The sequence below is a fragment of the Neoarius graeffei genome, chromosome 26 (assembly GCF_027579695.1).
Source record: "Neoarius graeffei isolate fNeoGra1 chromosome 26, fNeoGra1.pri, whole genome shotgun sequence".
In the NCBI taxonomy this organism is placed as follows: Eukaryota; Metazoa; Chordata; class Actinopteri; order Siluriformes; family Ariidae; genus Neoarius; species Neoarius graeffei.
Genome location: NC_083594.1, coordinates 53,179,238 through 53,193,021, shown reverse-complemented (window position 1 = coordinate 53,193,021; position 13,784 = coordinate 53,179,238). Strand labels below are relative to the sequence as shown.

The 13,784-nt window shown below is 42.9% G+C and overlaps 1 protein-coding gene across 2 annotated transcripts in view; it reads right to left on the bottom strand.

Annotated features, from left to right (window-relative positions):
• sema3fb (sema domain, immunoglobulin domain (Ig), short basic domain, secreted, (semaphorin) 3Fb) overlaps window positions 1-13,784 on the bottom strand; it is an 85,424-nt gene that overhangs the window by 15,442 nt on the left and 56,198 nt on the right. For both annotated transcript variants that reach the window (XM_060910229.1, XM_060910228.1), the window contains exons 3-9: window positions 11,269-11,429; window positions 9,641-9,703; window positions 9,438-9,557; window positions 6,635-6,724; window positions 4,043-4,136; window positions 1,821-1,940; window positions 1,434-1,573 (exon numbers count right to left, since the gene is read on the bottom strand). In XM_060910229.1, the coding sequence (XP_060766212.1) occupies window positions 1,434-1,573; window positions 1,821-1,940; window positions 4,043-4,136; window positions 6,635-6,724; window positions 9,438-9,557; window positions 9,641-9,703; window positions 11,269-11,429 (788 nt within the window). The remainder of the gene's footprint in view (window positions 1-1,433; window positions 1,574-1,820; window positions 1,941-4,042; window positions 4,137-6,634; window positions 6,725-9,437; window positions 9,558-9,640; window positions 9,704-11,268; window positions 11,430-13,784) is intronic.

Here is a 13,784-nt window from a genome sequence, read left to right as displayed (position 1 = left end):
GTGAATATTTATTGTGTAATGGTGCAAAGTGAGAGAGAGAGAGAGAGAGAGAGAGAGAGAGTCAATCCCACCAGCAAAAATAAGGAAAAAAAGGAGCGATCTCACCTCTTCAGATGTTGGTTTAAGTCCTACAATACATTCCTCAAAAAGGGCGTAGAACAACAAATTAATTCATCAACGTGTAGCATTCAATTTTTTCCGGACCATTAAAGACGCCGCCTTCCGCGTAGAATCGTACGTCATCCTCGCCGCCATATTGGATGGGTCAAAGCGGAGAATAAAGATGCCTCATTCATGTGCTGCGTTTAACTGTACCAACAGGTTTGCCATCCAAACGAAATCACATGGAATTACCTTTCACAGGTGAGACTGGAAAAATACTTTTCATTGTATTTGGTCATTATAATGTAATTTTACGAACAGATTTTTCTGACTTTGTGGCTAATATGAAGTCTCGCGCATAATAGTTTATGCGCATGCGTCCTTACTTCTTCTATTGTTCTGGTGTCTCCGAAGGGACCGTCTTACAGCGCCCCTAGAAGTGTGGCATGTGTATTGCATCGTTTTCAGCTAGCGTTGCGTTGCCATATGTACCTGATATTTTACTGATCCGTTGCCCATGTGGACGCGATATTTTTTTAATAACATCTCGTTGCCGTTGTCGTGTGGATGTAGCCTCAGTCATCCTGTAGGTGTTAGGGTCACTGGAGGCCGGGTGTGAACGGTGTTATCAGCCTCGAGGGTCGTTAGGGTGATCTGTGGGTCATTGGCTCTCTCTGCCATCATGTGAGTCATTAAAGTCAGCTGAATCTTGGTGTGGATGTGTATTCAGTTTTCTGGGAAGTGTGCAGCGGACTGCATTGTTTGTGGCTGATAAATGGTGTCTCAAACCACCTCCTCTGTTCACTGATGGTCATTCCAAGTTGATGAAAATGGCTTCTTTTACTCCTCTTTAAAACCACTGGTCTTCTCTGGCGACTCTGATTTAGGACAACCCTCTAGGCTGCTAACACCGTTCACACCCAGCCTCCAGTGAACCTAACACTTATAGGATGATTGAGAGGGTCAACGACCCATGTGACCTCAACGACTCTCCTGAGGTTTGCTTTTGGCCCACTAGAGGATAAATACCTGGAACTCCCCACCAGTCAGACAGAACTGAAGAAGCCTTTCAGATGAGAGGTGAAACGTCTTCAAGAATTTCAAGCAAGTCCAGTTGCCTTCTTGTAGGAGTACTGAAGCTGTTTTGGTGGGTCACAGTGGCGCAACACCTTCTGACCCCACTGAGGTTGTTTTAGCCTTGAATAAGTCACCTGTCGGTACTTTAACAAAGAGAAGTATATCCTGTGTACTCATCTACACAGGCCTAACCCTAATCCTCACCCTTTAGGGAACAGGAACCACACTGGCATTTACGACGAGGTCTGACTTACCAGGCAGATGCGTCCGATGCGCGACTCTGATTTAGGACTCTGGCCCATTTCCAAAGACTTCTCACGGAAGAAGAAGTACAGTTTGTCGTCATTTTTCTCTGCACTGTCTGGGATGAGGTGCACGTGCACAAACGAGGGGTCTGGCCAAGACAGAATGAAAATTATTAATGCACTCTCAACAAAAGCAGGGTTCACAAGGCTTTCTTGGTTGGTTTAAGAGTTCTAGCATTCTAAAGTAATTCTATTTGGAGCTTTTTTTCTGAAAGGGAATCCCCAAAGACAAATTAAAGTACTCGTACAGGGTGTTGGATGGAAACTTCATTCATGCTGAGGCATGGATACAACAGCAAATGCACTGTTAGTTCTAGACTGGCATAATGTTTGTACCATTCAGCCATCTGGAGTTATACTGGTCCGTACGCATGGCCGTGTTTTTCCCCAGCGTTCGGAAAATCGCTGAGTCCGTTCCCATGAAGTCGATGTACACACCTGCATACAGTTCTCCATCTGAGACAGAGAGAGAGAGAGAGAGAGAGAGACAGAAAATTTCTAGGTTGAGTCACGCTCGCTGTCTCTGTGATACGATGCCAACCATACCCTCTGGCAGAGAGCCAGAAGGGTCGTCTTCCCTTGTCTGACCTTTAACCCCTCCTCCTTCTGCCTAGGAATGCAGAGTGACAGCCTTCATCACCTCGCCAAGGACAAGAACTCGGTATCATGAGATTTTCTGTTTTGATAACCTCCATGGGCATGTGTGCATTTGTGTGCATGCTTTAATGTATGCTAGTGTGCGAGTTCTGCACATGATATTTGAGAAGAAGAAGTGTCCTAGCCTGTAGCTGGCAGGTTTTTTTGAGGGGGAGTGGTTGAAGACACAGCCAAGAAGCTGCCCACTGCAGCTCTAATGATGAACGTTATCTCACTGGAACGCCAAACATGAGCTCCTCGCTGACACACGCACACTCGTCTATGGGGAGGCAGGGTGAAATAGGGTTAATACAGAGGCTGTTTTTAAGGAATTGTGCAAACACATTTGTCTTGGGCAAGGACTCTATTGTTCCCATCATGTTGTAAAGCTGTTAAATGTGAATGGATATCGAAGTCCCAAACCGTAGCATCAAACAGACAAATGGCATGACCACAGCCCAGAACGTATTCGGTTTGGACTGCTGATCCGTAGTTACTTTGCAATGTTTACACTGAAGGGTCCATTGGGTTAACTTGGTGTCAATTATTGTTCGTAACACAGGTAGCTGTTCTCGTGTAGCGTCATTAACGACTTGCGATTAATCCAAAATTTGTAAAGAAGGAATCGTGTGTTAAAGATGTTCAAAAGAGATGTGATCCTTAAGCTTTTAGTCAAACAGCATTATTATCCTTCCAGCTCTGCTTCACAATGTGAAGTCTGTCATTCCAATTAATGCGGAGTGTTAATGTGGAAGCTCCTGACATGATATTTACACTTAGCACGAGTCTCACTCACTTCAACCATCTCACGTCATCTCATTATCTGTAGCCGCTTTATCCTGTTCTGCAGGGTCACAGGCGAGCTGGAGCCTATCCCAGCTGACTACGGGCGAAAGGCGGGGTACACCCTGGACAAGTCGCCAGGTCATCACAGGGCTGACACATAGACACAGACAACCATTCACACTCACATTCACACCTACGCTCAATTTAGAGTCACCAGTTAACCTAACCTGCATGTCTTTGGACTGTGGGGGAAACCGGAGCACCCGGAGGAAACCCACGCGGACACGGGGAGAACCATCTCACCTGTCAAGTAAAATAAAATGTAAAGAAAGACGTGTTGCTCATGTGCCCCACATTCACCGTCTGCCTGATCGTACAGTCATTTAAATGGAGCTCAGACTTCCAGGTTTAACACGTCATGACCTGAATAAAAATAAAATCCAGGAGTCCATGTGTAGAGAGCCACTGCAACAGACTTGACCTCTGCTGTGGATGAAGAATAATTCGCTGAAAACAAAACAATCAATTTTGTATACAAGCTACATTTAATTCAACTCGAGACTGACTTTTTGAGATTTGTTTATTTTCACAAACAAGAGGTTGACTGTCCTGCATTCGAACGATCATGGCCATGACTCATCTCAAGTCCTCGTGAAGTCTCAAGCGCACCGTTACTGGGCTTATAAGGATTTAATCTGTTTCAATGGCTGGTCTGTTTTTAATACGCTGCCCTTTTAACATCTAAATTTCCAATTATGAGTCACTGAGACACCACAAAATGGATCATTACGATAAAATGTGCAGCAAATGGAAACAAATGAGCTTTCTTTCTTTTTTTTCCCCTCCATCTCCAGCTTCATGTTGGCAAAGGGACACTGGGTCTCATGAGAAACACAGCCGTGGACGCTGCAGTGGGAAAAATCACCATCCAGAATTCCCTCACCACAGATCGGCAATAAAACATAAAACACAACGTGAGATTGATCCAGAGGAACTTTAGAAATGAGCTCCGTTGGGAGAGCAGAGAGACGGTTGTTTTTATCCTCGTGTTAGCAGAAAACCAGAGGGACAGGGACACAGGAATGGACTTAATGCACTTAAATTGGAAGAAGTGATAAACCCCTGATGATACTCACTGATCAAAGCAGAGACGCTGTTCAGTTTTGGGTCATACGGGCACTTTCCTTTCCCAGAATCCTCATTACCTGGCTCCAAGCGGAAGATGTACTCCTGCCACAAAATCAAAAATGGAGACTGTCCATGTTGCGTCAAGAGAGAAAAATTGAGGCAAAAGCAACATCTCATGCAGATTTTTACCTTTAAGGTCACATCGGAAAAAAAGTAGTGGAATGTTAGAAAGAATCAGGTGTTTTAGACAAATTAGACCTGGGAGGTCACAAGAAATGGTCTGTTTCTGCAGGTTGACAGAATCTGGGTCGGAGATTGAGGGGGTTGGTCAGAATTGGTTCTGGGTTATGGGGTAAAACCGAGTTTCTCCCCTCACAATAATATGGCACCCGCTATCTCAAGGTTTCCTTGGTCCCAACAAAAGCTTCATAGTTGGGACTTCAGAAACCCTGTCACTGTGCAAATCAAGAAGATCCCCAGAATTCTGGGAAACCCTTGCGTCAAGTTATATTAAGTTGATTTCAAATTAAGTGATGTAAAGTGTTATTCTCTAAAAAGTAATTTCTCCTCATCTCATCCCCATCTATCCGCCAGTGTCCCTGTCAACAGCAGCAGCTACATAACCCACTGCAGTAAAACCTGAAGTGGGTGCTGTCCAATCTGAGTGCGCTTCAGGCATCTATCTGACAGCTTTTTGAACATGCGGCCCATAGTTTGCTCGAAGCTTGTACCAACATGTCTCAATACCTCAACCAGAATACCTTTCCTCTTCTCTCTCTGTCCTCCTTGTCTAAACTTCTTGCCAGTCTCAGAGCAGGAGACATCACTAAAAGCAATCACTCAACACTGAAGCCTGCCAAACTGTCCAGACACTATGTACAGGATATCCTTCAACTTGGATTAAAACTCCTGTTTTGTACGAGCAACTCAAAACCGTGCCAGCTCCCCAGAGGACGTGTCGGGCTCTGAAGAACCTCAGATCAGGAAAAAGGAACCTGATGCTTTTATTCAGGGCACTTCTGAATAAAGGATCTGATACAAACCTGAGTCACACAGTAAAAGCCTTGCTCTGGGATTGAGAAGTTTTAAGGTGATTTAAGGTGAATAGTTTTGCCCATTTTGCCAACTCTTGGTTCCTTCAGAATGTACAGATGTGGAGGAAAGTTTTTCAAATGACATTATTGGCTTTTAATAAGTGCATCTGAAGCTCTGCCTAGCTCTCTAATTTCTCTTCGAGATTGAGAGAAAATTACTCTCTCTGTGGAATTAATCATCCCTCGTGGCTCAGCAAAGGTTCTGGATTCTTGATCTTTTGATTGGAAAGTTGGGCTTTTCAACAATGCCAAGCTGTTTGGTTCTTGAGTATTCCCCAGGGGCACTGAATACTGGCGAACAACAAATAAAGGCTTTCTTGACTTCTTTTTTTCTAAGCCTAACATTCTGCCAATCTCTGATTTAGCAGCAGTGATACTTTTGACCGTCTGCAATCTTCTGCCTTAACAATCCATTTTCAATGCCGTGATTGACAGCTGGACTTACTGGTCTGTCCAATGAGTTACAAAGACCACCAGTTGTCTGACAAGAATGTCAGAAACTGTACACCCAGCCAAAGCCGTCATGACTGAACTGTGTGGGAAGTGGAGCAATAAGCCAAACCGTTCCGGATGCTAAGCCTTTGGTTGTGTCAGACAATCTTACTTGTGATTTTAGGATCAAGTACCCGCTGATACAAAAGGGGTTACACTGAAACCGGTCTGGTTTCATCCACAGGTCACTGGCCATGCCGGTCATTTGACCAGAGAAAATGGAGACCATGGAACGGTTACATGTTTCATACCGATATGCGAGTTGTAGCAAGGCTTGAGTCTTTAAACAGTACTTACGCTCATTCTGTTGAGCAACAACCACTCCCTGCAATCTTTACTACAAAGTTAAGATGCCTCGTTTGCTCTGGATCAACAAGAAACAACTGGCTCTGTGTCTGTGTATGCGTGTGAGATTTCACTTAGAAATTCCTCTGGCTCGAGCAGACTGGGACGGAATGGGACCTCCGAGACAGGCTTGCTGTGCATAATACCTCAGCGTGGGAAAAACACCCTACAATTTTCACCAAAATATTCTGATCAAATAAACTTATCCGACATCATTGGATCCCTTGGGCACACAGCTGCCCAGGCTGACTTTCCCATTTCTACCCCCATGTTGGCGGAGTCGCTCAGAGAGACCTCAGAGCTGGTTTCAGCAATACACACCAATCTCATTTCGGCCCTGTAGCCCATATTTACCATGGATATACACCAGGCTTGAGCAGGAAAACATACCACTCTGGAGGTGATTTCAAGTAACAGTTCTTGCATGCAAGGTTTTGATTCTGATAGCCATCACAGAAAAGATACTGAAAGGTGCAAGACATGCTAACCTTGCAGCACAGAAGGCCACGCCAACTTGTAAACAAGATGCACGTGAAAGATAGTAAGATTCCAGACAGTGGAAGGGACTGTGAGAAACCAGCGAGATGGACAAACATACTCAAGTAGGGAAGGCCCCTAACAGGACAAACCCTGGGGGTGGGGTTAGTCGCTGATCCACCCTCTGCTTACCTGCACTCCCGTCTCACCAGTCACAGTCTCGAGCTCAGCCGCCCGACTGGACCTCCCTCTGGCCTGGGGCGTCTGCAGGTGCAGGGGCATCTAAAACACAAGAACACATATGCAGATCATGTACAATATCTTGTCCTACATGGTGCTGATATTATATTGTGTCTGGTTCTTTGATGGTTTATGAACAGGTTCGATGCTCTTTGATTGTTCTCAAATAATGCTGCATTACAGCAATATTTTAGAGGAAGGGGCCAAAGAAAGCAATCAAAAGGAGCCATAATGAAAGGAAAGCCAATCAAAAGCACAAAACTCCACCCACGTCCACCTGGAGGAAAGATTCTGTTCGTGGACAAGACCCCACCCACTCACCTGTCAGAAAAAGACCCCACCCACTTATCTGTCAAAAAAAGACCACATCCACTAACCTGTGGAAGAGGATACCATCCATTCAACTGTCGAAAGGACCTCATTCCTCTCTTACACAACCCACTTGTGTAAGAGACACTATGCCACCTGGCCACACCCACTGATAGCAAACAAAAAGGATTCGTTCTGCACCTGAGCCTCAGGTTTCAGACCCAAAAGTGAGAGGGAGAAAATGTGTGAAGGGTTTGAATGATGTCTGGAGTCTGGTGTGTGTGTGGGGGGGATCATGATCCATCTGGTATCACGTGTTTGACCAGATGCTGAAACGGCAGCGGGGTTATCGTAACTTCCTGCAGTGTGTGGACGGTTTCAGTAATTTTACACATCTGGACTGATGAGTGTTTCCGAAGCCAACAGTGTGAGTCGGTGTGTGTGCTGTGGACACACACTGCTCTGCTCCAGCGTTTGCACTCAGACAGAATAAAACAAACGCTGTTATTTTATCGGCTGTCAGAAACAAGACCATTCCGATGAACTCGACTGTTTGAGGAGTCACACGGCAGCCATTTCTCCGCCGTGTGTCAAACAAACTGGTTGCAATCAGGTATTTTCTGACTCAAATTTATTCCACGTTGGCAAGCGTTTTACATTTTACACCTGGATATACAGTGGCTTGCATAAGTATTCACCCCCCTCCCTTGAGCATATCCACATTTTGTAATGTTGCAACCTGGAGCAGAAGCAAATATAACTGGGATTATACGTCATGAACCTGCACAAAATAGACCAGAATGATTTTTATTTGCAAATAAGAAAATGTAAAATTTGGGACTGCATAAGTATTCACCCCTGTTGGTCTGAAATCCATAAGCTAGTTCTGCCATCAGAAGTTAAAACTGGTCCCCTATGGGTCCATGTGGCTCCTGCTTATAAATAAAATAGTTTTCTGATCCCATGTCCAGACAGTAAATATAGCATATATATTTACTCTATGAGGCAGCAGCCACAAAAATGAACCATTTAAAAATCACAGAAGTAAAATATACCAAGTGTCTGTACTTTATATTATTCTACTCTTACGTCTTACAGTTTTTAAACTGAAACATCCGAACCGAGGCTGACATACGCATGCTGTCACCGTGACCCAAACTCTTATTTCCCAGAAATGGCCCGGCGCTAGAGCTCATTGGAACGCACTTTCCCTCTGTAATAAGCATAAACATGTCTGAAAGCCATTTCTTTAGTCTAGTCCATTCTCCATCAAATGGTGAACCGAATTGTATACACTTACTGGCTATTTTAATCGGAACACGTGTACACGCATGTGCAGTGCACGATCATTACATTCTTACAGCTCGATGATGTAGTGCTTAGTGCCTCTATATGAGGCAGTAGCCACAAAAACAGTAATTAAAAGGAGGAGAATTTAAAAAATTTTGCACAATTAAAAAGTTCAGGGGTGAATACTTATTTATGTATTAATTATTTGAAACCGACTCATTTATTTACTTGTTTATTCTTTGTGGATTTTTGCTCCTTTCATGAGGACACACACACACACACACACACTTAAACCTGTGTGTGTGTGTGTGTGTGTGTGTGTGTGTGTGTGTGTGTGTGTGTGTGTGTGTGTGTGTGTGTGTGTGTGTGAGAGAGAGAGAGAAAACTCTCTCAGAACCCCAGTTAAATCGTCAGACTAAACACAGAAGAGACAGCAGCTGTGTGTGAGAGTCCACCATCACCTGGAGGGAGAGAACGAGAGAGAAATGAAAGGAGAGAGAGAGAGAGAGAGAGAGAGAGAGAGAGAGACAGAGACAGAGACAGAGAGAGAGAGAAGATGAGAAAGAAAATTTATGGAAAATAGTAAACATTAAAGAAAATGAAGGCGGTAAAAAGAGAGAAGAGAGAGAAAGGAATAAGGGAAGAATGAGAGAAAAAGAGAGAGAAAGGGAGAGGTAAAGGACATGGGGAAAGAGGAAGATGGGAAAAAAGGAGGAAAGGTTTCTCAAGGGAAGGAGAGGAAAGCAACCAAAAAAACAAAAACAAAGAGGGATGAAGTCAGAGAAGGAAACAGAAAAGCTGAAAGAAAGGAGAAAGAGCAGAGAGGAAGATTAAAAGAGCACCGGAATGAAAGAAAAAGAGGGACAGAGAGAGAGAGAGAGAGAGGTGGAGATAAAATGGAAAAATGGAGAATGAGGAAGAATGTAAAGACAAAGGGACAGAATGAGAGGGTGAAAGAAAGAAGGAGAGAGGAAATGGGAAAGAGTGAAATGCATGGAGAAGAAGAGAGAAAGAAGAGAGAGGATAGAAAGATGCAGAGAAAAGAAAAAGGAGAGAGAGAGAGAGAGAGAGAGAGAGAGAGAGAGAGAGAGAAAAAGAGAGAGAGCGATGCAGAGTGTTTTGATAATATTATGGGATGGACAGTGTGTGTGGTTACCATGGCTCTGTGTTCGCGGTTGATGTAGGTGCACATGGGGTTGTAGGCTCCAGTCCCACACACATACAGGTGAGTCCTGTTCCATGGCTCGATCAGACGCACAAAGTTACCGCACTCGCCCTAACACACACACACACACACACACATCAAATACACTGATTTTTTTTATATCCGTCTTAAAATCAATGTTCACAAACACTCACATTGTTGTCTTTACCGCTGAACACACACTCCATCTTCCTCGGTGAGGAAACAGGCCAGTGGATCTGTGAGAGAGAGAGAGAGAGAGAGAGAGAGAAAATAATACAAAAATAAATACCCCTACCAATCATTATTCTCATGAAATATTGCTGCAAGCAGCAATGAGGAGGCCAAGCAGACAGTAGGGGAGCGTCTCCATAGCAACTTGATCTGATCACGTTAAAAGCAGGACTGTAAACACTGATAGCAAGTTTTACATCAATTGACCAAATTTAAGACTGGATGTCACTGAGCTCTGACAGAGATTTGACCTCACATCCTGTTTGGTGGATTCGCCACCGAGTCAAGCGAACCGTAACAGACGAAGGCTGCTGAAAATGAAAAATCCATCTGAAAACACTGGTGACTCTCGATTCAAAGATCATCATCATCATCATCTCTGCCAAATTTCATGAAGCTCGGACAAAATATATGTTAATTAACTTGATATGAAAATTCTGGCTCGACAACTTATCCAACTCATGATGACGACATCAGACAGGAACGTGTGTTTATAACAATTCTATTCCCATCATCCCAACATCAGGCTCCACACCGAACCCAAATCTGATCCAATGACAGGAAATAAACCCGATGGCCACCACACAATGTTATAAATGCACTATAAATGTGTTATAAATGATTTATATCAATAATTAACGGTTCACTACTGATGTGCACCTCCTGCAGGCGTTTCTAAAATACAGAAATCCACTCACAGGTGGAGATGTGTTGCATTTATAAACCTGTATCGAACCTATAATCAATCAATCAATCAATCAATCAATCAATCAATCAATCAATCTTTTAATCCTTTATTAACTGTTTATAAATAGTTTTATATCACTGTATGGATTGAGTTATTTTCCTCAAACCTCTGTTATCCACACAGACCTGGTTTATAAACTCGGTGCCGATTTAATACACGTTCAGAAATCTGGAGAAGAAATATTATATATGTATAATAAATGTGTTATAAATGAGCTATAACTAATTTTATCACTTGACTTCATAACAGTAATTAAATCCCTTTTAATGTGTTTATGAACTCTGTGCAGATTTAATGTTCCTATATTTTGATATTTTTATCAAACACACATTTATAAACATAAGTGTCCCATTAATAAGCACATTTGATTTATTTTATAACCATTTTATTAACAGTTTATAAAGACAATGTTAATATCATCACTTTACTTCAGTGTCTGTGATTAACATGTTCCTAATTTGTCTTCAGTCCATGTGGGACTCGTTTATAAACCCTGCGGAGATGCAGCACGTGCTCAGAAATCACTTTCTCTTTACAGGAATGTGTTTTAATGACTTATAAAGAAAAACCCGACTTCCATAGAGCTGCTTATTATTATCTGTAATCCCTGTGGAGATCATTTAATCTGAGAATCTGAGTCCAGAATTCTTTATCAGATTTATACACGTGTTACAACAAGCCATGAGGTTCGACACTTTTTATAAAGGTTATAAACGTTTTATAAAACCCACCAGGAGGGATGAAAGTTTGGTGACTTATGTGCCAGGCTGAACTTGCGTGTGTGTGTGTGTGTGTGTGTGCGTGCATGTGTGTAAAACCTACGATGAGAGGCTGGTGGTTGATGTCGTGGAGATCAAGTGACAGGATGAAGTCTTTGCTCCCGACGTACATGCGGTCGTGATCCTCATCCATGCGCAGGATCCGGTAATCTGACGTGTTTAACAGGAAGGAGAAATGATGAGCCGTGTTCGTGGACCTCAGTCCTGGAGAGAGAGAGAGAGAGAGAGAGTTAACAAGAAGTTTACAAAAAGATTAAAATTTTTTATCTCATGAAATAAACCACACGAAATGACACACGCACACACACATGCCTGTCACTCAGCATGTCTCACCCAGACACATGACGATTCACCCAAAGATACGGAGTGTAAATAAATGAGTGAGCCCTCAGTGAACACAGAAGGTGTGTAAATTTCCCATCATGCCCTGCTGTGACAGCGTAAATATACAGCTCACGTCAATCCACAGTGAGTGATGACACAAGGAGCTCTGTGTGTGTGTGTGTGTGTGTGTGTGTGTGTGTGTGTGTGTGTGAGATTTATTATGCGTCAAGGAGAGTGTGTTTGTAGGTCACAGACATGACTGACAGCTGTTGGGACAGTGTGTGTGTGTGTGTGTGTGTGTGTGTGTGTGTGTGTGTGTGTGTGTTTCTATTTGATTATTTGTGTTGGAGAGTTGGGCTGAATGATCAGTCACTACAGCCAAATATAGATAACAAACAGAGAGAGAGAGAATTTAAACGTGTGTGTCAGAAAAAAGAGACAGACAGACAGACAGAAAGAGAGAAACAGAGATAGAGAGAGACAGACATACATACATACAGACAGACAGAGAGAGAGAGACAGAGAGAGAGAGACAGAGAGAGACTTCATGTCTCAGTCTTGTCCATCAACGTCTCCTCAAAATCTGTTTGTTTTTGAAGTGACTCCCTCTGACCATCTGCTTTAAAAAAAAACTTGACTGTCAGAAAAGAGAAAGAGAGAGAGATAGATACAACCCCGATTCCAAAAAAGTTGGGACAAAGTACAAATTGTAAATAAAAACGGAATGCAATGATGTGGAAGTTTCAAAATTCCATATTTTATTCAGAATAGAACATAGATGACATATCAAATGTTTAAACTGAGAAAATGTATCATTTAAAGAGAAAAATTAGGTGATTTTAAATTTCATGACAACAACACATCTCAAAAAAGTTGGGACAAGGCCATGTTTCCCCCTGTGAGACATCCCCTTTTCTCTTTACAACAGTCTGTAAACGTCTGGGGACTGAGGAGACAAGTTGCTCAAGTTTAGGGATAGGAATGTTAACCCATTCTTGTCTAATGTAGGATTCTAGTTGCTCAACTGTCTTAGGTCTTTTTTGTCGTATCTTCCGTTTTATGATGCGCCAAATGTTTTCTATGGGTGAAAGATCTGGACTGCAGGCTGGCCAGTTCAGTACCCGGACCCTTCTTCTACACAGCCATGATGCTGTAATTGATGCAGTATGTGGTTTGGCATTGTCATGTTGGAAAATGCAAGGTCTTCCCTGAAAGAGACGTCGTCTGGATGGGAGCATATGTTGCTCTAGAACCTGGATATACCTTTCAGCATTGATGGTGTCTTTCCAGATGTGTAAGCTGCCCATGCCACACGCACTAATGCAACCCCATACCATCAGAGATGCAGGCTTCTGAACTGAGCGCCGATAACAACTCGGGTCGTCCTTCTCCTCTTTAGTCCGAATGACACGGCGTCCCTGATTTCCATAAAGAACTTCAAATTTTGATTCATCTGACCACAGAACAGTTTTCCACTTTGCCACAGTCCATTTTAAATGAGCCTTGGCCCAGAGAAGACATCTGCGCTTCTGGATCATGTTTAGATACGGCTTCTTCTTTGAACTATAGAGTTTTAGCTGGCAACGGCGGATGGCACGGTGAATTGTGTTCACAGATAATGTTCTCTGGAAATATTCCTGAGCCCATTTTGTGATTTCCAATACAGAAGCATGCCTGTATGTGATGCAGTGCCGTCTAAGGGCCCGAAGATCACGGGCACCCAGTATGGTTTTCCGGCCTTGACCCTTACGCACAGAGATTCTTCCAGATTCTCTGAATCTTTTGATGAGATTATGCACTGTAGATGATGATATGTTCAAACTCTTTGCAATTTTACACTGTCGAACTCCTTTCTGATATTGCTCCACTATTTGTCGGCGCAGAATTAGGGGGATTGGTGATCCTCTTCCCATCTTTACTTCTGAGAGCCGCTGCCACTCCAAGATGCTCTTTTTATACCCAGTCATGTTAATGACCTATTGCCAATTGACCTAATGAGTTGCAATTTGGTCCTCCAGCTGTTCCTTTTTTGGACCTTTAACTTTTCCAGCCTCTTATTGCCCCTGTCCCAACTTTTTTGAGATGTGTTGCTGTCATGAAATTTCAAATGAGCCAATATTTGGCATGAAATTTCAAAATGTCTCACTTTCGACATTTGATATGTTGTCTATGTTCTATTGTGAATACAATATCAGTTTTTGAGATTTGTAAATTATTGCATTCCGTTTTTATTTA